General features: G+C 34.3%; 5 protein-coding genes across 5 annotated transcripts; 1 reads left to right on the forward strand and 4 right to left on the reverse strand.

Moving 5' to 3' along the window:
• Nucleotides 1-3,478: 3,478 nt before the first annotated feature.
• LOC107852443 lies at nt 3,479-5,004 on the reverse strand. The gene has a single exon (XM_016697472.2). It carries the CDS (start codon nt 4,706-4,708, stop codon nt 3,764-3,766), a length of 945 nt encoding a protein of 314 aa, XP_016552958.1. The 5' UTR covers nt 4,709-5,004; the 3' UTR covers nt 3,479-3,763.
• A 4,577-nt stretch (nt 5,005-9,581) lies between these two features.
• On the reverse strand, nt 9,582-11,465 carry LOC107852451 (expansin-A18). Its single transcript, XM_016697484.2, has 3 exons — nt 11,210-11,465; nt 10,544-10,853; nt 9,582-10,062 (listed from the first exon to the last, which is right to left on the reverse strand). Exons 1-3 carry the CDS (start codon nt 11,382-11,384, stop codon nt 9,750-9,752), a joined length of 798 nt encoding a protein of 265 aa, XP_016552970.1. The 5' UTR covers nt 11,385-11,465; the 3' UTR covers nt 9,582-9,749.
• Nucleotides 11,466-12,428: 963 nt separating this feature from the next.
• On the reverse strand, nt 12,429-19,396 carry LOC107866330 (PGR5-like protein 1A, chloroplastic). The gene is made up of 11 exons (XM_016712438.2): nt 19,013-19,396; nt 16,497-16,609; nt 16,236-16,332; nt 16,035-16,135; nt 15,543-15,599; nt 15,366-15,442; nt 14,783-14,834; nt 13,904-14,014; nt 13,721-13,818; nt 13,546-13,622; nt 12,429-12,697 (listed from the first exon to the last, which is right to left on the reverse strand). Exons 1-10 carry the CDS (start codon nt 19,209-19,211, stop codon nt 13,553-13,555), a joined length of 975 nt encoding a protein of 324 aa, XP_016567924.1. The 5' UTR covers nt 19,212-19,396; the 3' UTR covers nt 12,429-12,697; nt 13,546-13,552.
• Nucleotides 19,397-22,109: 2,713 nt separating this feature from the next.
• LOC107866341 (leucoanthocyanidin dioxygenase) lies at nt 22,110-23,896 on the forward strand. Its single transcript, XM_016712446.2, has 2 exons — nt 22,110-22,740; nt 22,909-23,896. Exons 1-2 carry the CDS (start codon nt 22,229-22,231, stop codon nt 23,681-23,683), a joined length of 1,287 nt encoding a protein of 428 aa, XP_016567932.1. The 5' UTR covers nt 22,110-22,228; the 3' UTR covers nt 23,684-23,896.
• On the reverse strand, nt 23,858-26,648 carry LOC107866355 (glyoxylate/hydroxypyruvate reductase HPR3). Its single transcript, XM_016712451.2, has 2 exons — nt 26,104-26,648; nt 23,858-24,616 (listed from the first exon to the last, which is right to left on the reverse strand). Exons 1-2 carry the CDS (start codon nt 26,557-26,559, stop codon nt 24,092-24,094), a joined length of 981 nt encoding a protein of 326 aa, XP_016567937.2. The 5' UTR covers nt 26,560-26,648; the 3' UTR covers nt 23,858-24,091.
• Nucleotides 26,649-27,380: the final 732 nt, after the last annotated feature.

The following is a 27,380-nucleotide window of genomic DNA, read 5'->3' on the forward strand; positions in this document are numbered from 1 at the left end:
CCAAAATATCAGAGTGTGAAGATGAAGAAGATGAGGCCTGAGATCTTCTTCTCATTTCTTTATTCAAGACACCACTCTTAACATATTCCATAGTTACAATACCATCGGGAGCAGAATTAGTCAAAGAAACTCGATGAGTTTCCCAAGAGTCAGGCAGAGTATTAAGAAGCCAAAGTCCCTGAATTTCTTCATCGAACTTTACACTCATTCCGAACAGCTGGTCAAGGACACCCTGAAAATCATTTATATGATCAGAAATAGGGTTGCCCTCTTTATACCTAATATTCATCAATTGCTTAAGCAAGAACAATTTGTTATTGCCAGTCTTCGAAGCATAAAGTGTCTCAAGCTTGTCCCACAAACTTCTAGCATGTGTCTCATTCACAATATGATTTCTAACATTATCTTCAACCCATTGTATGGTATAGCCACAAACTTGTAAGTGCTCAAATTTCCAATTCTCATCTGTCATGGATTCAGGTTTAGTAGATACAAACACAGGTAGATGCATTTTCTTGACAAATAGAAGATCTTTCATCTTGCCTTTCCAAGTATGATAGTTACTACCATTCAAACACACCATCTTGCTCATATTTGCCTCCATCATTCAAATCTACAATCAACAACAACCAACGCTTTGATACCACTTGTTGGGAAAGACGGGCACACAATCAAAGAGCCCGACAGGGTAGCAGCGGAAAATACCCAAGACTAAACTTTCCCTTTCAACTTGAACCAAGAGTAGACAAATAAATCCAAGCAAAATAGAGTAATATACAGCAAACAACTCAACCAAATGAAACAAGACAAGATGTTTGGCAGATCATGTGAAGTGACGTAGTAGTTGAGATCTACGGTTGATGCCTCGTGTCGAAAGTCTTCTTGACAAGTAATGATCAAGTGGCGTGTTCCACTGGTTGGTAGTGGCGGTACAGGGAGGTCACAGGTGATGTGGTCTTGGTTTGAGGGGGGACTGTTGAGAAGCAAACACAATCCCACATCGGAAAAATAGAGGGAACATGTCCAATATTTAAAGTGTCACCCAACTCCACTTGTATGAGGCCTTTTGGAAGGTGCCCAAAAACAAATCCGTGAGGGCTTGGCTCAAAGCGGACAATATCATACTAGTGCGAAGTTCACGCGGTCCCAACAGGATACTCAACTAACAGTGACCAGTTCTAGTCACTTTTTGTCATCTCCTTCCGATGATGCTGAAGCAAGATCGTAAAGAGTCTTATATAGCAAACTAGTATCATGATCATTATGTAATAAGCTAGCTTGCTTGGAAAACCAGCCTGTATTGTATAATGCTAGTAGTAATGAGTAAGTTTGCCGGACTCTTATGAGCCATAACTCTAGTAATAGGAATGTCTTCTTAATGCATACTGCTTTCATTATACCTATACATATAATATGTTTGTTTCTCTCAACCTCCCCCCCCCCCACCCCACCCCACCTACCCCAAAAAAAAAGTGAGAACAAACCACTTTCATTTTCAATAATCTAATTATTATTATTTATTTATTTTTTGCAAAATTAGATTTAGGTTAGGCTTCACATATATCACATGTGCAAGGGGAGGCATATAGATCCATCCATTTTACTTTGTAAGCCCATTTCTCATGTGAGAGGTCACTTCCTTTTACTAGTTTTTTACTGGCTCAATAAAGGACAATTCACTAATCTATATGGGACTTGTTTTTCCTTCAACCAAGACAAGAAAGTAAGAGGGGAAAAATAATAGGCTATTCTTTGCATTACACAAGCTTTAATGTCGATAATATTTTAGTGATTTTATTTTGATAATTATGATGTTCGGATCAGTTTTTGTGCAGGTTGACTACATTTATGAGATACGTGCCACCTCTCATCAACAACAGATACGGAGTATAAGTTCGCAATATAGATTTCACTAATCACTAAGCCATATCTTAAGGCTCCAATATTTTCCGGATTTCCCTAATAAAAAATACATGTCATCTTGTAACTATCATAAACCTATGCTATTCAGAGGCGGATCTACGTTTGAAGGGGGCGCACGTGCACCCGATAACTTCGAAATTTTTTTACGTATATGTACATGTATATACCTAAATAAAGATAAAAATTTTAAACTGTGCACCCTTAAGCACAAGCAATACTTTGGCTCAATGGTCTAGAGCTTAACCTTGTGCTTCTTTGCCAGTGAGAGACATCCTAGGCTCAATTCTCATTTAATTTGATGCTTTTTGTTATTATTATTTTTTTAAATAAATGCTTAATAAATATTCAAGTTAGATTTGAACTTGCAACCTCAATCCCAAAATGTACACACAAGAATTAAAACCATCTAACCACACAATAATCTATGTCATACTAGTTTACACTAATTTAACACTATTTTTTTTTGACAAATGCATTAGGGCGTGGAACGGCACCACTGTACTAACGCACATCCACCTCTAATAGTGAATGGCGGACCCAAGATTTAAGCATAGTGGGTACTTAAAAAAATTTTAAAATAAAAAAAATAAAAATTCACCTTAATGAGGTTCGAATCTGGGACGTCCCTTTTAGTGGAGAACCTTAAAATCAAGTTAAATGCCAATACACTCAATCAATTTTTTATTTTAGTGGTGCTTTTACATATTATATACCTATTTTCATATTTTTTTAATGTAATTTTATCTATTCACCTCGAGTTTAGTGGGTGCTTGCCCGGCTAGTAATGCACCCGTGGTTATCAAAACCTGGATTCGCCTCTATACTATTATCCAATTTCATACATTTGACTCTCAATTCTCTAACATGTAGTATAGTTTATGTTTATCACACAATGGTTCATGATTGCTTAGCATGCCATGCCTTCTTTCTAAAGTTTTTGTCGACTCAAAGCAACACGCCTTTAAGCTTTTATTATTTCTACTATTGCCTTTTTCCTTTTTCACTATTATGGTACATCATTTTGTCAACTCCATTGTCTAAAAGTCAAAACCCCACATAGAATTGTCTTTTCATTTTGCATTTTGTGTGAATTTTACACGATCTATAATAATAGGATAATGTCTATATAATAAGCCAAATCAAAATTCAAAACAAGAAGCAACAGAGAATTCGTGGATCAAAACCATCAATTTCTCTATAAGTTGTTTGAGTATTTACATACTACTTTCAAGTATTGATTGATCAAGGATGACGAACGAATATCTCAAAATTCAAAGCGTTTTCAAGCTGAAGATTATTTGTTTATATTGTGGAGTTTAATAAATTTATTAGTCATGGTAGCCATCACAAATATTTGGATGAATAATTCAAAATTCAAATCCAAATTCAAAGCGAAAGTTATTCAAATCCTTGAATCAAAATCATATTCCAGTTTAACATAATATACATTAATATTGTTGAAAGGAATATAGCAAAAGAATATTGTAAAGATGGTAACACTCATTATTCTTGAAATCAAATACTATCACATTATGTAACTACAATAAATCATTAACCTAGAAGATGAAGTAAAATACACTTCTTAATATGTATAAGTACACTGACAGTATTAAAAAAGGCTCACAACTCTAATGTAGCCAAATTAGAACAAAGGGCAAAAGAATAGAAGTTCAATATAGCAAAACAGATAGAACAAATTAATTGTCAGCATTTAATCTATTTCCCTGTCCTAAAGCATTTCAATACAATTAAGTACCCAAAACTTCAAAAGATTTTAATCTTACAAAAAGAATGATCAACCAAAAAAAAAACAAGAAATTAACTGCTAAAGAATAGTTTTTTAATTATAATTGTGAGGATTATACTCATGTTCAATAGTTGGAACAGTCCTAGTACCTGCTGCAGTTGGAGCTCTAACATGTCCAACCATTGAAACTTGTAAAGCTTCTTCTTCATATGCCCTTCTTACCAATTCTTCCATTCTTGCTTTCTTCTTCACCTTTGCAAATATCGCGATGAGTAACAAACCTAGAAGGAACGCGCCCAATGCAGCTCCAATCGAGCTCCCAATAGCTAATTTCCACTTACTTTCGCGCTTATTTTTCAAAGGTATTAAAGGCGTCTCAATAACCAATCCAAAATGTCCTTGCTTTTTAGCGTAACATACATTTTGTGACGCTTGTTGTGTTAGTGTCACCTTTCCATCGCGCTCAAAGTTAGCACATAATGGTATGATCCCCGGTGTACTACTGGTAGAATTTGCTAGCCTAGTTGTGTTGGTAAAATCAATTGTGATTGGAATTTTATCGAAATGGAATTCGAGTTCAAATGGTGTGGAGGAAGTTACAATGTCATCACCAGCATTGTATGCTAATAGGCCTAATACAGGAGAAATAAGTTGATAACCTGATAATTCATAGTTATCATAGTATATAGAAGACCAATTTGATCCAAGATTTTGTCTAACTAATAATACTCTTTCAGCACAATGTTGAATACTTACCCCAATTGGCAATTTGAATTCTTTGATTTTTGCACCATATCTTGCTAGACTACCACACCGATACCTTACTGAATCGACTTTGATCCCTGAGAGGTTGGATGGTAAATGTACGGGGTACAATTTCGCGGTTCTGAATTTCTTGGTGTTGTAGTATCGAAAGGTGTTGTCACGTAGGACTAGATCAAGAAGTCGCGCTGATTTTATGCCTTGTGCTTGACTTGAAAGGGTCGCGGTGAATGCCAGTGAAAGTAATGTCAGAGTAAGTAAAAGAAGTGAGCCCATCTGATGAAAGAATTGCCTAAATAATGAGTGTAGATTCTTGAAATCTTTCCAACATTGATCATCAAAAGGCAATTAAAGAGGATATTTTTTTTGCAAAATTGGAAATTGATAGGTTGGAGATTATGGGATTTCTCAGTGAAAGAGAGGAAATTTGAGAAAAGAGGAAGTACTATGTGAAGTTTCTGTCAGGTAACATGTTTTATTTAGACATTATAAGTCTATTGTAGTGTGTTTCTTTTCCTTTTTCCCCTTTCTTGGGGATAGACTATAGGGGGCCATAATCTTGAAACAAAGTTTCTATTTTCAAAAACTGTATACTTTGTGGTGAAGTCTTGACCAACTTTAGAGAATCTTCTTTTTTCCAAACTTTTTGAGGTAAAATGAGCTGTTAATTTAACAATTAACATGATCTAAATTTGAAAGCAATGCAACTTTTTAAAATCTTCTTTTGAAATAAATTATGTTGATTGGATCCTGCAACAATGAAGCCGCTCAAACGATTAAAGGCAGATTCAGACTTAAAGTTACTGAATTTTGCACAATTTGAATATCCGACAACATTAAAGGCAAATTCAGAATTTAAACTTTATGAGTTTTGAATTTTAGGATGACAACTTCAAGTATAAGCCCTTAATATGATTTAAGTTAAAGTTACTGAATTTTGCGCAATTTGAATATCCGACAACATTAAAGGCAGATTCAGAATTTAAACTTTATAAGTTTTGAATTTTAGGATGACAACTTCAAATATTAGCAACTAAGCCCTAAATATGATTTAAGTTAAAGTAACTGAATTTTGGGCAATTTAAATATCCGACAGAATTAAAGGCAGATTCAAAATTTGAACTTTATGAGTTTTGAATTTTAGAATGATAACTTCAAGTGTTAGTAAATGTGTCCTTAATACGATTTAGGTTAAAGTTACGAAGTTTTGCATAACCGTATTCTAAAGACAATCCCTGCCTCTAAACACGAGTATGATACATTTTTAAAGAAATCGACCAACATTTAGATAAATATAAGAGTGTGGACCATGGGGGTGGGGGTAGAGTCAGGTGACAAAAGGCTGGGGGAATGATTTAGAGGGGTGTGGATATGATGATGGCTATTCATGTCAAAAAAGATAAAGAAGCATGCTTAAGGCAAAAAAAGGCTCTTTGTGTTGCCTTATGTCCTTTAAATATTTCTGCCTTTTGGTTTTCATTCTTGATGGCAAGGAGGAGGAGCCATTCAACAAATTGAGAGTGTGTTTGCCACTTTGCCTGTTTGGTATATTCATTTTTTTCATGTTTAGTTAGATCAAAAATTTCAAAAAATAATTTTGCTAAAAAATTAGATTATTTTTTTAAAAATGACTTTAGTCCAAGTAGGAAAACAAGTTTCATTGTAACATTTCATATTGGTAGTCTTCTCTCACCTTCCAACACATTCTACCAGCACCCCCAACCGCACCACCCCTTACCTATATACCCCACTCACATCCCTCAATTTTTGCCTAGATTATATAAAAATATTTTTGTGATAAGATTTTCTACTTATCAAACACTAAAAAGTAAAAAAGGAACACTTATCTTGCAAGAAAATATTTTCTCCAAATACATTTTCCTTCTTACCAAATACACCCTGGATGCGGAGCCAGGAATTTGATGAAGAGTGTGCAAATTTTCTTCTCAGTTGCATGCAGTTTAAGGGCGTGAAAAATTAAATATATACTCATCATAGCTAATATTTAGCTAATATACATAATAGAATTTTCCGACGAAAAATGTGCACTTAACTACCCTTTGATATAGGCGGCTCTGCCCATGCCTGGATGTTTATCTTTGTCTAAGTCATTTCCTCTACGATCTGTTACAAATATAATCAAATAAATAAAAGTGTATTATTTTTACCCATTTAAACTTTTTAGATGAGATAGAAGAACATATGAAATTTCGACACGTACAAATCATTGTTTGACCTTTTGAATCAATCACGGACCTTTCTACTTTGTTATCTAAATTAGGTTCTATATTTTAACTCTCGTTAGGAATTTTAATTTTAAAAAGAAATGGTGCAAGTCTATTTTTCGTGACAATAAGTTCAAGTTTATGATATAACTAGTTAAGGTGTACGCGTTTTGTGCGTGTATCTCATTTTAATGAATTTAAATATTATGTTAAATAAGATATTTGTTTAAATAATAAAGATGAATATAATAATTAAATTTAATATCTTTTGAGTATGTAAAGATGGAGAATTTATTTATTAAACCTAATCTTTATCAAAAATATTTTTAAAAGTCGATCGACATTCATCTACCATCTGTAAATTGCAACAAAATAATACAATGATAGAGACATCAAAATAATACAATTAAATCTAATCTTTGTACACAAAAATTTTCTCAAAGTCATCTGACATTCATCTATCACCTGTAAACAATAACAAAATAGTAAGATAATAGAGATATTAAAATAATACAACTAAACTTAACTTTTACATAAAAAAATTCCTCAAAGCCGATCAATAAACCGCAATAAAATAATACGATAAAAGTGATATCAAAATAATACAATTAAACTTAAATTTTACACACAAAAATTTCTCAAAATCGATCGAGATTCATATATGAACTGTAAACTACCACAAAATCACAAACTAATAGAGATATTACGATAATACAATTAAACCTAACTTTTACCTAAAAAAAAATTTTAAAGCAGACCCAAATTCATCTAATATCTGTAAATTAAAATAAAACAATAAGATAATAAAGCTATCAACACAATATAATTAAATCTAACTTTTACCTAAAAATTTTTTTAAAGCTGGCCCACATTCATCTAGAATCTGTAAATTAAAATAAAATAATAAGATAATAAAGATACCAAAACAATACAATTAAACTTAACTTTTACACAATAAATTCTTCAAAGCCAACCTACATTCATTTATGACCTATAAACTATAAAAAAAAAATATAATAGTGACCACAAAACTTCGATTTTGATCCAATTAATTATTGTCTGAGCGAAAATTTTGACCCTAAAAAATAATTTTGAATGAAAACAAAGAAGATATGTATATACACACACATGTTGAATTCTATTATGCTGACAAAAACAGTGAAGAAGTTGAGGGTTAGATAATCAAGCATTCATCAATCTAGACATGCAATCGAATCAAGTTAGATGAACATCAATCATATTTTTCCAATAGGCAAATCAATTTGTTCTCTAGTTTAACGTACATCTCAATATTTATAAAAGTTTTTCCTTAATAGAGTCCTATTTTAGGAGTATTTTTCTAATTGAACAGTAGAAAAGAAAATATTAATTAATTCTACTACCATCTATTTTAGGAAATCTAGTAGAAAGAAAAATATTAATTAATTCTCTTATCATATATTTTTGGAGTCTCATATATTTTAGGGAGCCTAATTCAAATAATAAAAAATAATTAAATAATAAATTAAAAAATAGTGAAAAGACAATTTTGTCTAATGAAATTTTTTTTTAACGAAGTGCAAAAAGCTCAAATCACTTTTCTAAGTGTCTTCAAACTTTTAATATAGATATAGATATAGATATAGATATAGATAGATAATAGATATAATCAAGTTATTTTCTATGTAAATACTTGTACTACAGAATATGATTAGGTTGCATGAAAGACACTTAGATGAATCAGATGATTAAGATTAATTTGTATCTCAATTGTCATACATCTCGAGTATATTTAATTATTTTCTCTTGATAAGTTCTTATTGATTTCTTGATAAAAGAGTAATCCCACGCTTATTATGATTAGAGGAGAAAAAAAAAAGAATTCTATGTTTTTTGTAATTTTGTTCCATTATTAGTTGGTACATCATATTCCTTTCTACCTACTTATCTTCTAGTGATATAAACATAAAATATTATTCATCCATTATTGCTAGAATTTGCTTCGAGTGGTTCTCCTAATTCGTTAGTCATGAGAATATTATTTAATGAGTGTTGTTGAAGACTAATAATTCATAAAAAAAAATGAATAATTTATCCGAATTGTTGCCTATCCAACTGAATAAACTTTAAATAGCCCGCAGATTTATGATACATGTATAATTCATATATGTGTATAACCATAAATAATTGTATATAATCGATGTACAATGACCAGAAAAGCAAATAGTAAATCTGACCGACTATTTGAGTAAAGATCCCTTCCAAGGAGTAAGAAACCTAAATTATTCAAATTGGCAATTGCTAATTTCTTTTAATTAGCGTCTAAATAGGTTTTGTAGGCAAATCCACATAGAAATAAGTTTTCTAATTTATTTCTAATTGAAGTTGGTTTTGTAATATTATGAGAAAATGCGTTGATTTCTAATTATTTTCAGTGGAAAATATTTGAAAAATGTATTAAAATCAATGAGAGGGCGACGGATGCATATGTAAGACTTGAAAAAGTACATAATCATAGTTACTATCACTTCATCCATTCATTTTTACTTATTGATTTCATTTCATAAAAATTAATTGATTAATCTTTGAAATTGAATTGAATTAGATTAATTTAATATTTTAAATTTTAAATTTAGATGTCCGAAGGCTATAAGAAAAGAATTATAAGTTGCAATCTTTCTCACGTTAATATGCCGAAAAAATATATATTTTAAAATATTAATCAAAATTCATATAATTTGACTCCAATAAAGTGAAATATGACAAGTAGAAGCGAACTAAAAGATTATGTATGATCAAATTAATGTTCTATTCCATCCGTACAAGAAAATGTACATTCCTTTGAGTGATGAAAGACTAGGTACAAGATAACAAAATAAAAGTTATTATTATTACTATTATTATTTTTTTTAAAAAAAAACACATTAAGACATTTGAAGGGAAAAATGACCATATAGCACCACTCCTTGAAGGGCGCCTAGATAATGAAAGGGTACAAAAAAAAAGCAAGGCGAAAAATATTGCCTTTGAGGCTCGGGACATCTAGAAGAAAGTATTCAGAATCTACTGACCCGACTAATCCGCTTTAGCCTATGTTTTTGCCAACTACATGACTAATGGAAGTTAACATTGGCTTGGTAAGTCATGCCTACGCGCCAATTAGAAGGTGCAACATTGTAAGCAATAATTGTCTCATGAGATGTGTAGGAAGTGAGCTTGAATGAAAGTGTTTGGCCTGAAAGAGTTGCAAATGCTTGGTATGATGCACCCCAATTATGGCTCATGCTCATCCACCCTGTCTTGCTTCCCTTCACCCACATGCTTGCCACGTCACCGCCACCGGCTACGTTCATCACGTATACCAATAACCAATAACCGTTTCCTTGGAGCGCGAACTTGATCCCGCCTTTCTTGACGCAAGGTACCCTACAACCACGCATTATATTTTAGATGTAAGAATGACGACGCAAAATTAACCCTAGAGGGACAAATTAAAGTAGAAGTAGAATGACTAATTTATTAAAACTGCATGACTCGAACGACTTCCAATCTACTGATTGATGGTAGAGGTACTTTACAATCAGACCAAGTTCAATCGTCCTAAAAGTTGATTCTATAATAATTGGTTGAATTTCGAGGCAGTGCCATAACATATATAAAATGTTAGATGTCGTGAATATCTGAATTGGTTGTTTAGGCAGTTCATGCCATCCACTTCGCTCTCAAATCTAATTCTCTGCCTAGTGACTCGATCTCTCTTTCTTTTGAAGGTCGTGCAAAGCTAACTTATAATATATCGACAGTACAATGTTTTTTTAAACCATCATGCAATTTGTCCATGCTGCTTAATTATTTCTCGAAGACTTCTTTCAGGTGATTTGATGATGTAAAAACTTATGTTAGATACCTGCGATACGCAACGGGGACAATGCCAGCCTTCCATTGAGCAATTTTCATGAAAGCTGGTTTAGACATGTCAAAGTGTTGGCGTGGGGGGTTGCACCATCCACCATGATTTGAATCTTGGGACCAATTGGGTGGACAGAGGTTTGTGGCTGTAATTGTGGTGTATCCTTTGTAGCAAAACTTTGATTTTACACACATTATTTGGAAACATTGACCACATGAATATCCATTGCTAAATAATACTGTACTCAATGCTGCTGTTGCTGTTCCATAACCTGAATTGAATAAGTTTCCATATCCACATGCTCCACCTATACAACCACAAATATCACACTTTTATTAATTTCTTCTTTTATAACCATTCGTAACGAGTGAGGTCAGTTACTTGAAAAATGAGACAGATAACATGTTACAATTGATCGACATCGAGTATTTTTGGCAATTATAGATATTAGTTTGAAAATTTTCTAAATTTCAAAAAAAAAAACATTTGGTGATTTTTCAAACACATAAGTAATGTTGTGTAACTCTATTCATATGTAAGCAGATCAATGGATCAGTCCCAAATTCAAATAAGAGGAAACAATATAGTGACTTGTGATACGTTGATAGCGCGTAAAAAAATAGCCAAACTATGAAATAAGGATTCATATAGTCGATATCACACCCATTGTTTCAGACGCGGACTCGTCTCCGTAAAATGTGGCATAAGCTTGCTTCCAAGGCATGGCTTTAAACGTAAGGGGTGTGGAATAGTAGGCTGCCATAGCTTGGTGAAAAAATGTCATTGAACAAATAATCAAGAAGCAAATCAAGCTCCATTTGCTATTGAAAGATGCCATAATTTTTTTTGTTACTTAATTAGCTCAAAGAATGGAAATGTTACACTTTTAAGACAATTTTGCTTTGCTGAAATTGACATATAAATTTGGTCCTTTTATAGTTTGTGTTTAAGGGATTATAAGAGAAATATTGTAACCTTCGTGCTCCCACGAACATGTACTTAGGTTCTTAAGTCAATTGTTTTATTTACAAAAACAATAAAAATCATAAGTCAATTTTTTGGTTCTAAAATTTATTGAATATTTATAACACGTAATCAAAACTACTAGGTTTGTTACATTTATTTTTTGATATCGTGCTAGCATGTTTTGTGGTACTTGGTGCTTAGCCCGCCGTACTGTTTTCAAGATTGATTTTTTCATTGTAATATAATACTCACTCTGTCTCAATTTATTTGTCTGATTTTGACTTGATATAGAGTTTATAAGATATGTAGAATATACTAAAATATCGTATAAAACTTGTCTTATGCTGTTAAAGATGTCATGCGAGAAAAAATGAAAGTAAGACAAGCAAATTGAAATGGAGGGAGTAATAGAAATGTTCTAAGAATGTAGGCTGACATTGAACTTAAATTTGATCCTAATTTCTCAGAATTTGTTATGATTAGTTGCATGTCTTGTATCTCTCTTTTGACAAATTAAACTACTTTAAGAAATTTTGAAGAGTTGTTTGAAGGAATAATTAATTTTAAAAATATTAAAAGAAGGATAGAGTTTGGTATGCATGGATACCTGTCCAGCAGAATATGGGGAGGAAAAATCTGTACAGTTTCATAGTTTTTTTTTTAAGTATTAATCATGATCAGAGGTGGATCTAAAATTTAGACGTGATAAATTTTGAGTTGGTGCTTGAATTTGAAATATATAATTAACTCTATTTGTACTTATTTTTCGCATGTCACTCACACATATAGGGTTGACCCCTGAAAGAGAGACGCGAGCCTATAGTTGGATCCATCACTGATAGTGAATAATATTTTGACACCATTCTGAGTAGGGGACGAGCTAGGGGCGCAAGAAGGGTCCATTGAATCTCCTTCGTCGAAAAATTAGGACATTTGATTATCTAAATCAAAATATTCATGGTCTCCCTGTGCTTAAAATTTGTTAAAATTTTACCCTATGGTATATACATAGATTACTTTAACTACATATTGACACACTGCAAGTTGCAAAGCATCCACCATTTTAACATAAGAAATGGTTTTTATTTTTACAAATTGCTCTCATGTACACATTGATATGATCTATTTCCCATGCAAACTGGTGTTAGTGCAATCACTTTGCAGATGTCTCACACATACATCACCCTGCATTTACAAGTAAAGTTGTCAGTTACAATAACAATAACATATCCAGTGCAGTCCCGCTGGTGGGACCTAGTATGTTCGCAGTCCTTATCTCTACCTCGATGGGGTAGAGAGATTGTCCTATAGACTCTCGGCTCAAAAGAAAAGTTGTCAGTTACCAGCATGGTTTATCAGTTCAAATTGTCTCCACAAAAAGTGTATAATTCTATACATGAAGATAAGGCCGATTTATGCAACTCTACACTTCCGGACAATGTTAGGCTCACGTCTACTGTTTGCTCATATATTGCTCCACCTTACAGACGAAACATGACACTGTCATCAACGTTTGGAGTATGACAAGATTTTCGACAGTGATCTAATGTTCATTAGATTTTCAGTTTGCTCAAAGGGGATCTTTACACTGTAGTCTAAGAGGTATATAAGTTACAAGAGAAATAAAAAGGTATAATTCTATACATGAAGTCAAGGCCGATTTATGCAACTCTACACTTCCGGACAATGTTAGGCTCACGTCTAATGTTTGCTCATATATTGCCCCACCTTACAGACGAAACATGACACTGTCATCAACGTTTGGAGTATGACAAGATTTTCGACAGTGATCTAATGTTCATTAGATTTTCAGTTTGCTCAAAAGGGATCTTTACACTGTAGTCTAAGAGGTATATAAGTTACAAGAGAAATTAAAAGAGTCCTTTACTACACAGTTGTTCGAGAAGGGACATCCGGCGAACATTTCACTAAAATAAGCATCTTTTCTTTATGTTGAGTTAGGTGCAAGGTCCATTTTCTGAACATAAGCGTTTTTATTTCTTCCTTAAGCAACAATAAAATTGTATAGGTACCTAGATTTCATGCAGTACTTCCTTCCGGCAGTGTGATTAAGCGTGTGGCTGAATCGTAGACCAGATCCGTACCACAACTGAGAAAGATCATATCAATGGTTAAACAATGTAGATATAAATCAAGTAGAGAATGATGGTTAAATTCCTTAGAAGACTTCGACACTTTTGGACTTACTTTGTGCATTTCACTTTGTTGGATTTACCTCCACTAGATATCGATAATATGGTACCGAAGAAGGAGGTGTTTTCTGTTCCACAATTCGGACAAGGCCCCTGAAATATATAAGTTTATCGTGCATAAATTTCAAATAGATACAACCTTTACATCAACATACGGAAAGCTTATGAAGTTTTATACCTTTAAGATCAGAAAATCTTTAATGATGACATTTGTAATTGTAAAGGATAGCCACAATATGAAGGGCAAGGCAGCAAACCACGTGAAAATGAAGCTGAATGGCTCCGGAAGCTACAAATACACGAACCACCATGTAACTTTAGTTTTGGAGAGAAAGGAAAAGGATCAAAGTGAGTTTGTCCAGGAATTGCAAGGAACCATCAAGACGGCAGAAACATTCATAGACAAATTAAGAACTAATGGATATGGAACCAGTTGAGTTCTAAATTCTAACTGCCAACATATGCATATGAGTTTCTTGTCACTAAATAGGCTTGCCCCGATATGGTCTTATGGTTCACAAACACCTGGTACTGGAACTGGCGTCCTGTGTCACAAACACAGGTATAAAATGCATACTTCATTTTCCTTTGCATGCATATGCAACGGTGACTAAACTACGAAAATTGGTTAGTGCAAAACAATGAAGAATTGAAGACCGATTGTAGTCATATGGAAGAACCAAAGGCTAATCAACATTACCACTCTAACATGGACAAAGTACAGTAATTATTGACGCCTATCACAGATTAGTGTAATTACCAACATGACTCTTACTTCAAATCCTTTTGAGTAAACTAGTTTGAACTCCTAACTTACCAACTACTCCCTTGATTAATCTATTCAGAGACATTCTCCTACGTTATTTCAAATCCATCCAGGATCACCTGCCATGTTAGTAGTGTCACTTGATTTCAGATCTTCCAACTTCCCGTCACTTAGCTAAAGCTAATGAAAATCCCCAACTTTTTAACCAAGCTACTGCAGAATATTCTGTGCTTAGTCACTTCGACTACGGAGAAAAAATGAAGAGCCAGGTGAGGGATGATATGTGTTTACCTCCAAAAGATAAGTAATCTCAAATCCAGTCAAATCATCGAGGAAAAAGAACCTGTAATACAGCAGCCAAATAAACCATATTAAAGAAAAATGGGATTGTTATTTTGTGAGCTAAGTACACAAACACGAATGATGCTATCTCTTTGCCTTTCCGTCATTGACACGACGTGTGAAGATCATCAACATAAAAGCATGAAAGTTGTAAGTGTGAATTTAGAAAATAGATGCATACATTAGGTCAGGCAGAAAACAATTCAACAGAGAACTAGTTATCCTTCTTTTTCAAGTTGGATATCTGCATTTCTTCTTTTCTTTCTCTGCCTTTAATTGTTATTCCGTTCCCAAGAAGAAAATTTCTATTTGATATATAAACACAAAAACAAGAAAAAACCGACCTTTACACTCTCTAATACAAGGTTTCTCCTCGTCTTATTCTTAAAAGCTCAAAAGTAAACATTTTTAGTGAATACTTTAAATGCTACTATTAATTTTTGTAATGGACCAAACATTTTTTGTTGTTGAAACTATGCAAACAATGCAATTGTGAAGCCAAAGTAATGAGAGAAAAAGAAATGCTACTCACAATCCAAGCGCAACAACAGCTGCCGGGACATTTAGCAAGAACATCCTCAGATAATCGACATAAAGATCACTGTAAACCTGCAACAAGTAAATTTGATCAACGATATATTATGACAATACACGATGGAAATAATGTAGCATGTCCTCGTAGTGCAAATGGAAAATCTGTGGGACAAACCTTTCTACTACGGAGACTGCATCGTGGACCCTCAACCACAATTTCGCTGCCATCCATCTAGAAATTAAGAGATACAAAAAAGAAAATTTCGACAATGGCATAAGAATGAGATATTTTAAAAAGAAAATGAATAAGAGAACAAGAAAGAAAAGTAGCAAAGAATATTTAGTACGTCCATTTTCACAGGGACAATAAACATAAGAAAAACTTTTATTGTGATAATGAATTATCCCATATGAGTTAACAGTCAAACTTAAAAATAACCTGATACCTAAAGAAAGTACTAGATAATTGTTGATATACTAACAGCTTATACAGTGTAATCAGTACCTTTAACTCAAAATAACAATTATTTTGCTCTTATTTTTCTGGTGTATTTGTTTTTGCGAGTGATGTAGTTGGATAATAACATTCAGTATGAAGATAATACTCTTCTGGTATATTATATAGTAAACACTAATATAAGAATATGACTGAAAAATGAGCAAGCACCTTAAGTTTCAACTTAAGCTTGTCAAACTCTTCATCTGTCAAAATTGGATTCCCAGATACATAAGCCATAGAAGCTTCCAAAAATCTTTGTTCATCAGCACCTACATTGAGAGGAACTTCTGTCATTTAAAGGTCCCATATCGAAGACGTAAAAGATCATATTGCAAGAGTTTAGACGATTAAATGAAATTGTTTCTATACTTAGCATGACAACGCTGCTCCCTTCCCACATAAGTTCTTCCTTGAGATTATCAAATTCTTCATTCGACATTATGGCCTTTCCTTCATAATAGAATGACTGCGGTACACAGATAAGACAGACACATTCTGTTTGTTAGAAAGGGGAGCCAAAACAAGCAAAGAGGAACAACAAAAGCAGTAAGATAAACCGCATAAGCAAGCCTCAATCATCACAAAAATATAAATATCCAGGGAATGAATAGAAAATATTTGCTTCATTACTTGTAGTGCTTGAAGAAACTCTTGTTCCATTTCCCCCATAGATTTCTTTGCTTTCCTGTCAAGACTACAGTATTGCAAAATTTTAGAGTCCTCCTCATCCTCTGTGACCTGACCTGAAAGCAAAAAATTGAGGTTTCATGAACGGAGTACGGTATGGGCGACCATGAAATGGAGAATTCGATAAACCCAAAAATTAAATGACAAAAAGAAAAAGAATAAAGAAACATCGATAAAAGAAATATGCCGGTTTGTATGATCAAACCTTAGTTACTTGTCGACATTGACCTCATCTTTGCTACTCTCTTTCTTTGTCTCAAATACTGTTCTTTTTCTTTTTTGTTTGTTTTACATTTAGAATGACATACTGAACCCAAGAAAACGGGGAGGTGGTTGAAGACACTGATGAATCTACAGTTGAAGGTGCAATAAAGTTTTTCATTTTTTGAGGCTATGAATATAGAAGAGATACTATGACAAGATAAGTAGCAACGCCTTCTTGAACATGTTTAGGAACTATTGTCAATTTCGTATAGTCAAGTAGATGACAGTGAATCACTTTTCTTTGCAGCAACATTGCCTCACCGTAAATTGATCACAAAGAAAGATTTATTTTCCTGAGGTGCAGCAGAACCTTGTTAAATCTATTTGAGTAGTCTCGGAGACTAGACGGGATTAACTTTTGTAAGCTTCCTTGTATTCTCTCCATTGATGTAATTGATCAGACTTACTCAGCTAGGATTTGTATATGTTTTTCTGCTTAAACATTATCGTCACTCTTTGCCTAGATCACGTCATAAAGGCTGAAATATCTTAGACGTCTTTCTAAAGTTATTAAGAGCAGTGACAACAACAACTACTATTTCTCAGTCTCCCAAAAGTTGGGGTTGGCTATATGATCCTCACTGACCATATCGCTCAATTTAAATTCCTAACATCCAAGCGCCGATGTGATGGAATTCCTAGCCTATTTGTGAGAATTCATCATAAATTAACTAGTTTAACGTTGGCTGCCACCTTGTTGTCACACTCCATCTGGTCTTGGGACTGGCAACGTAAATAAGGCCGCACAGGCAGTCATAGCTATATTTATTTATCTGGTGACTCGGGAATCATAATAGCATATATGTTTTCTCTGTTAGCTATCTCATTTAACCTAGCAACTGGTGATCAGGCGTCCACTTCGAACCTGGCTGGTGTTACTTGCATAAAGTTTCACTATGAAAGAGAGAACCAGAAATTCTCATTTAGGCTAATACTCCCTTGTACTGAAACAACTTTTTTATCTTGAAACTTGGCACAGAAGTACAGATGTTGAACTTTTCACTCTCAGAGGAACTGTCCGAAGTAGTCTATTGAAATGCTCTTTTTCGGCAGCAAGTAAATAAAACTAATTTTTGACAAGAGTCCACTTTTAGTTATAATTATAAGAATCCCTTTTGCAAAGAATACATTTTCTTCACATGCTAGACTAATCAACAGCTTAAGCAAACCAACACATAATAACATCAGTAAAAGAAAATAGAGGACATCTGACTAAGGTGATTGTGAGACTATATTAATAACAACAATTACGTCTCAATCCCAAACAAGTTGGGATTGTCTATATGAATCTCTACTTCTTCCTTTAAGCTGATAGCATATCATCATCATACAGATGATTGCAAGGCTACCATCTATAAAAGCTAAAGTAGCTGAACTTGGATTGAATCCTATATTCCCTGAACATTTCGAAGCATCTACCAACTGAACAATCCTTCGAGACAATCATACACTCAGAAGAAATAAAAGAAAGGGAAAATGTCCAAATCTCCCCAGTACCACTTGAAATATCCTACTTTGCCCTTTCTTGTACTTGCGTGAATCACATCCTTGTATTAGCCCGACTTAAACCAAGCTCCACGATGATTCCACATGTCATGTTACTTGAGGAAAAAGTTTCGGATTCACCCCTTCACTTTCACTACAACAACATACCCAGTGAAATCCCATAGGTGGGTCCGGGGAGGATAGACCGTATGCAGACCTTACTCCTACCTCGTGGAGGTAGAGAGGAGGAAGGATGCAACACGAGGACTTCCTAGGGGCTCACTCATCCTAGTACTACCCTTCACCTTTCACTATGACTTAAAAATTAGTCAATATTATAATTCAAATTTAACTTGGGGTTCCATTAAGAACAATGACAAATACAACCATTTGTTAATAGTAGCAAATTGTCAACATATGATTAAACCCCAAAGTATAATGGTGGGTAAAAATCATTTTTTTCACCACTTTCCCTAAAATAAACTAAAGAATTTGATCCCCCCACCCAAGATTATCCACAAATCACAATAAAGAGAACCGGGGGTTGAATTCCCATATTACTCGACTAATAGTTATTATCTTTCTTTGTTGAAGAAAAATCAGAATCAAGAAAAAGGGTAACTATTCTGAGATAATAACTATTAGTAGAGTCGAGTGACCATATGAGAAATCAACTCGAAAAACAAAAGATGAAAACTTTAAAGCCAAACCTGGCTGATCAGCAGTAGCCTTAGGTGAAAGAATCAACAACTTTCTCCTGACAGACAACTTTCTACTAACACCAAAAGGGATCAATCCCAACCTTGGTGTAGCAGAAACAGCAGGTAAAGCAGCAGAAAAAACAGGTCTTTTAAAAGGTGCATGAAAAAGCCTAGAACTTGTTATACTAAAACCAACTTTGGTAGCCATTCTTGAATCTTGATGGCAACAAAAAATGTGAAGAAAATTAAAGGAATTAAAAGGAAGAAGCAAAAATGTGTGTACATTTTTGAATGTGATGCTTATGGTATGAGAGAAATGAGAGAAAATTGAAGATAAGGTTATTGTGTGGAGGGAAATTAATTTTTTTTGTTTTTTATTTGTTGTAACATCATCTAACAAAATCTTATTTTGTTAGTTTGGTTTAAAGTTGTTGATGCTACAGGATTTGCCATGATGTCAGTTTTTTTGTGGTTGAACACCAGAATCTAGGATGCTACAAGTGCTTGACATGTGGAGGCTTGGTCTGTTCATATGTCTGTCACGTGGGATTGTTCCATCCAGCTATTTTTTGTTCTTTTTCTTTGTATTTCGCTCAACAACATCCCTATGCAATCCTAGGCCTCGGGTCCACGAGGATAGAATATACACAGATTTTATTTCTATCTCGTATAGATAGAAATACTGTTAGCAGCTCAATTTCCCTATAGTAGAATCGATCTGCTATAGCGGGATTGACCGTCTTTGACACCTCTTATAGCGGGAACTTCTCTACTATAACGGAAGCCCCATAGCGGTCTACCACCTGCTACGCCGGAAATGGCGAGGCAGAAACATGAAAAAGCTAACCTTCTACCCACTAGACGGCCTTCACACTCTCCTATATTAATATTTTGCTAGATGAAATTAAATATATAAGAAGAAAATTACTTTGTCTTTGTTTGAACAAAATTTGGGTCCTAGGTCCTGGTTTCTTACAAGTTTTATTCACTCCGTTAATCTTTCTTTCGAGTTTAATTAGTATACATCTATTGCGGGTTGGTAACTCAGAGTGGTGGTTGATTTAGAAGATTTTTATTTTTCCACTTTATTAAAAATTGTCTTTTTAATGAGCTAGTATATACTCTCTATTTCTAAATAAGTGATTGATATATCTTTTAAGAAACTATTCATTCCTAGAAAAATAAAGAGTGCAAGTGTGTAACTAACTTTTAATAGTTATGTAGGACTTTCTTTATTAGTAAAATTAGAACAACATTATCAATACTTTCTTGATTATTTAAAACATCACTTATTTAAGGGTAAATAATTTTAAAAAATAATTAAAACATAAATAAAGAGAATAGTAAATAGGAAAAATAGATTAGGCTTGTGCACACAAGAGTTGGGCTGCAACCCACAAGGCAAAATGGGTCGATATCCTCGGTAAAAACTTACACGCACCCGATTTATACACCAAGCTAATGATCGCTACCACGGTTATGTAATTAAATTAAGTAAAATATATATTGATTAATCATGGTTAAGTAACATAACTTTAAATTCAAACGCATGGCATGCATATATTGATTTGATGTATACACCGGGTGCGTGTAAGTTTTACTCCAATATCCTCCCCGTGGGAGACATGTTTTTGTTTCTTCTATTCTTAGTTGGATTTTATTTTTTGAAGTTCAAGTAGATGATGGTAAAAATTACTTTTATCGATCTTGATTTGCATATAAATTTCCGACTTACGGACCTAGCTGAACCAGAGAGCATTTTCTCGCTGTTGAGTTCTAGAAATACACTTAATCGCATTATGATTGTGTCATTTAAATACAAGATAAACCTGCTTATATTTTCATTGTGGACAATAGGTTGTCCGACTCTTTTTCGAATTGCGTGGATAGCGAAAGCTTAGTGCATCGAGCCGCTATTATAAACCATTATGTAACAGAAATGTTAGCTTCTTTTTTTTGTTTTGTTTTTTTGGAACCCCAAAGAAACCAACAATCTTTGTCATAGCCTCTGTCCCTCGGTTGATCACTCTATGCTGAACATTTTGTGATAACTTGCTTACCAAACAATAGCTTGCAGAAATGTTAGCTTCGATAGTTGCAATAAAGACGGTTCTAAGTCCCAGCTATCAGTACAGGTTCTAAAATAAGAAATCTCAGTTATTTATTGAAGAACAAACTATAGTTTTTAACCACCTTTCTCATGTTAAACCACCCTTTTTTAGTCTTTCAAAAGTTTGGGTTTTAAGTTGTTAAGAAATAAGAAATGTCAGTTATTTAATGAAGAACAAACTATAGTTTTTAACCACTTTTTTCTCATGTTGAACCACTCTATTTTAATCTTTCAAAAGTTTGGGTTTTAAGTTGTCAAAGACTTATTTGTTAAAGAGGCACATAGTTTTGGTGAAAATCATCTATTGAAGGGCATTTATAACCAATTTTTTGCTCAAAATGTTTATTTCTTGATATGATTCTAGCACTCTTATTATTATTAGTTGCATGTAAAGTGCCTTTTCCCTGATGTTTAAGTATTCCTTTTCCCCTGATGTGGAAAACTTCCGTGGAATACCTGCTACCGTCCACTAACAAAAAACACTGCGTAATTCTGTTCAAAGAGAAGAAGAAATCACCTACAAGTAGTATTTTTGCTTGTACTGAAATTAAACCCGAGACCTCGTGATTTTCAACACATTTCATTAATCACTAATCCGCACCCTCAGGGTCCAAATCCACCCTTATCATCCCACGTTTAGTGGAGTATCAATTAAATGAGATGTAACTCGTATGATTTAGCCAGTTAAGTATCTTTTTAAAGTAATATAACCAAACTAAAATAAGTATGTTAATGGAAAACAACATAGGGAGAAAACAGGGAGCTCCAGTTCCCAGCCACCAGTCATTTGTTTCCACATATAACATTATAGAATTGTGAGCCAACCACCATTCTAATTTTAGGCAAAACTAAAGACTGAAAACCTTCATACAATATACAAAAAAGGTTAGCATAAGTCACGTGCGTGCATGATTGTTGAATGCTTTAAGCTTTATCTTCCAGTCAAAATAACAGAACTTACCTACTTTGGCATCCACAATATAAACCTCAACTAGATGACCAAATAAAGGGTAAGAAAGAAAAAAAGCAAGAGAAGGAATTAATTTGTAGTCATATTTCTTGGTACTTCTCTTCATTTTTCGAGATTGGGTTGGTGTTCAATCTACCTTACAGAGATGGTGAGTGAAGAGGTTCCAACTCCTTCAAGAGTTGAAAGCTTAGCTAAAAGTGGAATCAAGGCCATTCCTAAAGAGTATGTGAGGCCACAAGAAGAGTTGAATGGAATTGGAAACATCTTCAAGGAAGAAAACAAAGATGATGGACCTCAAGTACCGATGATTGATCTTACAGAAATCGACTCAGAGGACAAGGAAATTCGCGAAAAATGCCACCAAGATTTGAAGAAAGCGGCCACGGAGTGGGGTGTCATGCACCTCGTTAACCATGGCATACCGGATGAGCTAATCAATCGTGTCAAGGTTGCCGGAGGTACTTTCTTTGATCTACCTGTTGAAGAAAAGGAGAAGTATGCTAATGATCAACCCTCTGGTAATGTCCAAGGCTATGGCAGCAAGCTAGCAAATAGTGCTTGTGGTCAACTTGAGTGGGAGGATTACTTCTTTCATTGTGTTTTCCCGGAGGACAAACGCAACTTGGCCATCTGGCCTAAAACCCCTGCTGACTACATGTAAGCCTCTTTACATAATTTCATGATTACACAGAGTTTTCAATCTTCTCTTTTGTTGACAACGTAGTGTCTGGGCTTGCCTGCATGTTGCCTCAACTAATACCTCGATAGCCTACTACTAGGCACCAGATAACTTTTCACTAACTGCTAAACATTTCTAATTTGCAGTCCAGCAACAAGTGAATATACCAAGCAGATCAGGAACCTAGCAACAAAGATTTTTGCAGTGCTTTCTATTGGGCTGGGACTAGAAGAAGAAAGACTAGAGAAGGAAGTTGGAGGCATTGAAGACCTACTGCTTCAAATGAAGATCAACTACTACCCCAAATGCCCACAACCAGAACTAGCACTTGGCGTCGAAGCTCATACTGATGTGAGTGCACTGACTTTCATCCTCCACAATATGGTACCTGGTTTGCAACTCTTCTATGAAGGAAAGTGGGTAACTGCAAAGTGCGTGCCTAATTCCATAATCATGCACATCGGGGATACCATTGAAATCCTAAGCAATGGAAAGTACAAAAGCATTCTTCACAGAGGAGTTGTGAACAAAGAGAAGGTAAGGATTTCATGGGCGATTTTCTGTGAGCCTCCAAAGGAGAAAATCATCCTCAAGCCCTTACCTGAGACTGTCACCAAGGCTGAGCCACCTCGATTCCCACCTCGCACCTTTGCACAACATATGGCGCACAAGCTCTTCAGGAAGGATGATCAAGATGCTGCTGCTGAACACAAATTATTCAAGAAGGATGATCAGGATTCTGCTGCTGAACAAAAAGCCTCCAAAAAGGATGATCATGATGTTGTTGCTGAGCTCAAAGTCCTCAAGGAGGACGAACAAGCTGCTGCTGCTGCTGCGCACAAAGTGTTCGAGAAGGATAATCAGGATGTTGATGCTAAGCACGAAGTCCTCAAGAATGTTGCTGCTAAAGAATCTGAATAGCTTCTCTTGTTATCATACTCTGATGGTTTTTTATTTGTTGTTCCCCGATTTTGTGTCCTCTGCTGTCTTTTTTTTTTTTTTTTCTTGTGGTGGGGTTGGGGGAGGGGGTGCAAAATATCAAGCAATATCATCCTTTTTGTATAGGAGCAACACAGCATCTCGTGGATGCTTTCATCAATAAAACTACAATTATTTTATTAAAGGAAGAAGAAATATTTCTCCTTTGGTCCAGAATGCTGCATGGCAAATAAGAAACTATTATTTCCTCTCTGCCCCCTCCGCCACACACATCATATATTCTCATGTTCAGTATGTTACATGGGACAGCGGAGTGACGCTCAAATTGGTGCAGAAATTTGATGTATACTTAAAAGGAATGTACACTTACATGTTGAACAGAAAATTCCATCATTCAAATTCAATTTGTGCCCGCAAGGGCTTATTTGAAAAGAAAGCTTCTAGGTTGTAACTGAATAGCTCTTCGAGTACTTGAAAAGACTCAGGAGTGAACACAGCCATATGTGGAGACAGCACCACATTATCCAACCCGAACAATTCTTTTGGCACATTAGGTTCATTTTCATAAACATCAAGACCAGCACCGCCAATCTCCCCTCTCTTCAGAAACTGAACCAATTCCTTCTCATCAACAAGCGCCCCTCGTCCAACATTTATGACAATACCTTCCTTCCCAAGGGCAGTCAGCGCCTCTTTGCCAACTATGTGGTGTGTTTCTTTTGTTAAAGAACAACAAAGAATCAGAACATCACTGTTGATCGCGAGATCATGAATATTAGAATGGAAAGGAAACGAAACGTTAGGCTTCTTCCTCTTTGAGGTGTATGCAATGGTGCAGCCGAAGGCCTCAAGTCTCTTAGCGACCCTTGAACCAATGTTCCCTAAACCTACAATGCCCACTCGTTTTCCACCAACCTGTGTAAAAAAACAGGTGATGTACAGTGTCATCTTGCCAGTTCCCACAACTCCTTTACCAACTTAAGTAACTCCTTTAGTAAAATGACATAGAAACCATATACAAGAATGTCTGTTTTCTACTTAGACATTTACAATTGTTTTAAAGCTGAGCTAGAGGTGTAATTTACTAAACTAAGACTTTAAATTTGACTATTACTGTTTTATGTAGTTACTCACTATGTTACAATTTGTTTATATGGACTTGACATGGAGTTTAAGAAAGTAAAGGACTTCCAAACTATATTGCTCCGACTCTTCAAACATGCTGATGGGTGCGTGTTGGATCCTTCAAAAATAGTGTATTTTTGAAGGATCCGAGACAGGTGCGACAACTTTTTTGGAGAGTCCGAGCAACTTAATTTGAACCATGTGGTCTTAAATTAAAGATATGTGAAGTGTACCAAAATGTCCTTTAATCTTGTTGTTTAAAACATGCCACGCATAAAGCTAGAATTACAGAATTATCATAAAAGCAAAGGAGACATTTTTTTTAAACAAACTAAAACGGAAAGTAAGATAAGCAATTGAAACGGAGAGAGTATTTAATAAAGATAATATGAGAAAAACGGAATCAAATTGATTGATTTGCTAAAATGGACAAGTAAAGGGCAGCTCGGTGCACTAAAGCTCCCGCTATGAGCCATAGAGCAGCCAGGTGCACTAAAGCTCCATTATGCGCAGGGTCGGGGGAGGGACCCCACCACAAGTGTGTATTGTACGCAGCCTTATTACTGCCAGAGGCTGTTTCCAAGGCTTGAAATGGACAAGTAAAATAAAGTATCTATTATTGATACAGGAACAAAGAAATATATTGTTACCAGATTGAACTATAATCTTTCTATTTATACAGCTTACTAAAATGAAATGGAGGAGTATATGCTTTCTTTAATTTTTGTAGTTTTATTAAATATGCTTTCGTTATCTATTGAATGGTGTTTTCTTATCAGCTGCTCTCTATCCAAGAAAAACATTGTCAAATTGCCTAATCTTTCTCAAGCACCATAAGAGTATGACACACTGTTCCAACTTCTAAGTTTCTTCTTTTGGAAAGTTTCAATCTTATTGATCAAAAGAATCCATTTTTGACTTCTAAATACTCCCTCCAACCAAAAATACCCGTCCCAAATTTCCTAATTTAATTTCTCATTTTACTTGTCTTTTTTAATTAATTAAAAAGAGACAAAATAAATTTCCATATTTTACCTCTTGCATTAATTACTTTTTCTTCAAATTAAAATGTAAATATCATTTAATAATGGTAAATTAGGCACGTTGTTAATTACTTTTTTTAATCATATATCATCTCAATTTGGACGGATAATTTGACACGGAGAGAGTATCAAATTAATCTAATCTAGTGTAGCTTTGAAACATTTAAATTATCTCGAGAAGCAAAACGTGACAACTATTTTGAAACGAAACGAGTATTTTATAACAAAAATAACCTTAAAAGCGAGGGGAAATTCTCCTTTAACAGGCCAACAACCAGCACGAACAAACCGATCAGCAGCCGATACACGACGAAGAACATCAATCAACAATCCAACAGCAAAATCCGCCACGTCATCAGAAAACGAATCACCGGCGGTGGTAACAATGATGCCACGGCGGCGACACTCATTGAGGTCAAAATGTTCAAATCCAGCACTAGTACCTACAATACACTCCAAATTAGGGTATTTATTCAGCGTTTCTGAGGTTACCGGAGTAGGACCCACACAGAGCATGACCCGAACCGACCCGGAAAGGGGTGATGGCTCGGGTTCGGTAAGCGGGTCTAGGATTTGGTAACGGGTTTGGAGTTTGGATAAGAACATGGTTTTGAATTTCGGGTAGCGATGGAGGAGAAGTAGCCGGAGATTGGTGGTTTCCGGCGATTGAATCTGATCGGAAGAAGCCATGTGGATAATAGTCAAATTAAAATATGCCAAAAAATGGAGGGAATGTAGTTTACTTTATACTCCCTTAAAATATTTATTTTAGTTTAGTTATTCAAATTCTAAAATTAAAAGTGTTTTATACATATATTTTCTATTTTATCTTTAATAGGAATATTAAATAAATTCAGAATTTTTAAAATTATTGAATGATGTATAAATTATCTCAATTTTTATAGTTAAAATTAAATAATTATTATCGATTTCAATTATAAATATGTAATATTTTAGACATAGTGTATGAAATGGAGTAATACATATCAAATTTCAATGTTTAATTATTGTACTTTAAAAGGCATATAAAGATAAATATATAAAATACATCTCTATTTATTAATTTTTTAATAAATATGTCATGTACATAGGAGTCAACTAATCCTAAGCGAAGGGAGTACGCCCGTACTTTCACTTTTTTCATGTTTCTGTCAATCTCATATTAGTTTATTACCCCTTCGTCTCATTTTATGTGTTATAATTTAATCGAACGCGAAATTTTTTAAAATAAAGAAGGAAAAGGATCAAAAATACCTCTTAACTTTTAAAAATAGCTAGTTTTACTCTTCGGCATACTATCTGACCATATATACTCTCATTGTTGGCAAAGTTATCATTTATACCCTTAAATGAATAAAATATTCCAAATTGACTGAAATACCTAAATTTGAATTTAAAAAACCATCAATCCTACTCATTATCTATATTACTCCCAAGCTACAGAAAATAAACATAGATGAATTCAGTCATTCTGTATTTTATGCTTAATTTGGTGTCAACTTTTTCAACAT

This window comes from Capsicum annuum, chromosome 1 (assembly GCF_002878395.1).
Source record: "Capsicum annuum cultivar UCD-10X-F1 chromosome 1, UCD10Xv1.1, whole genome shotgun sequence".
NCBI classification, from domain to species: domain Eukaryota; kingdom Viridiplantae; phylum Streptophyta; class Magnoliopsida; order Solanales; family Solanaceae; genus Capsicum; species Capsicum annuum.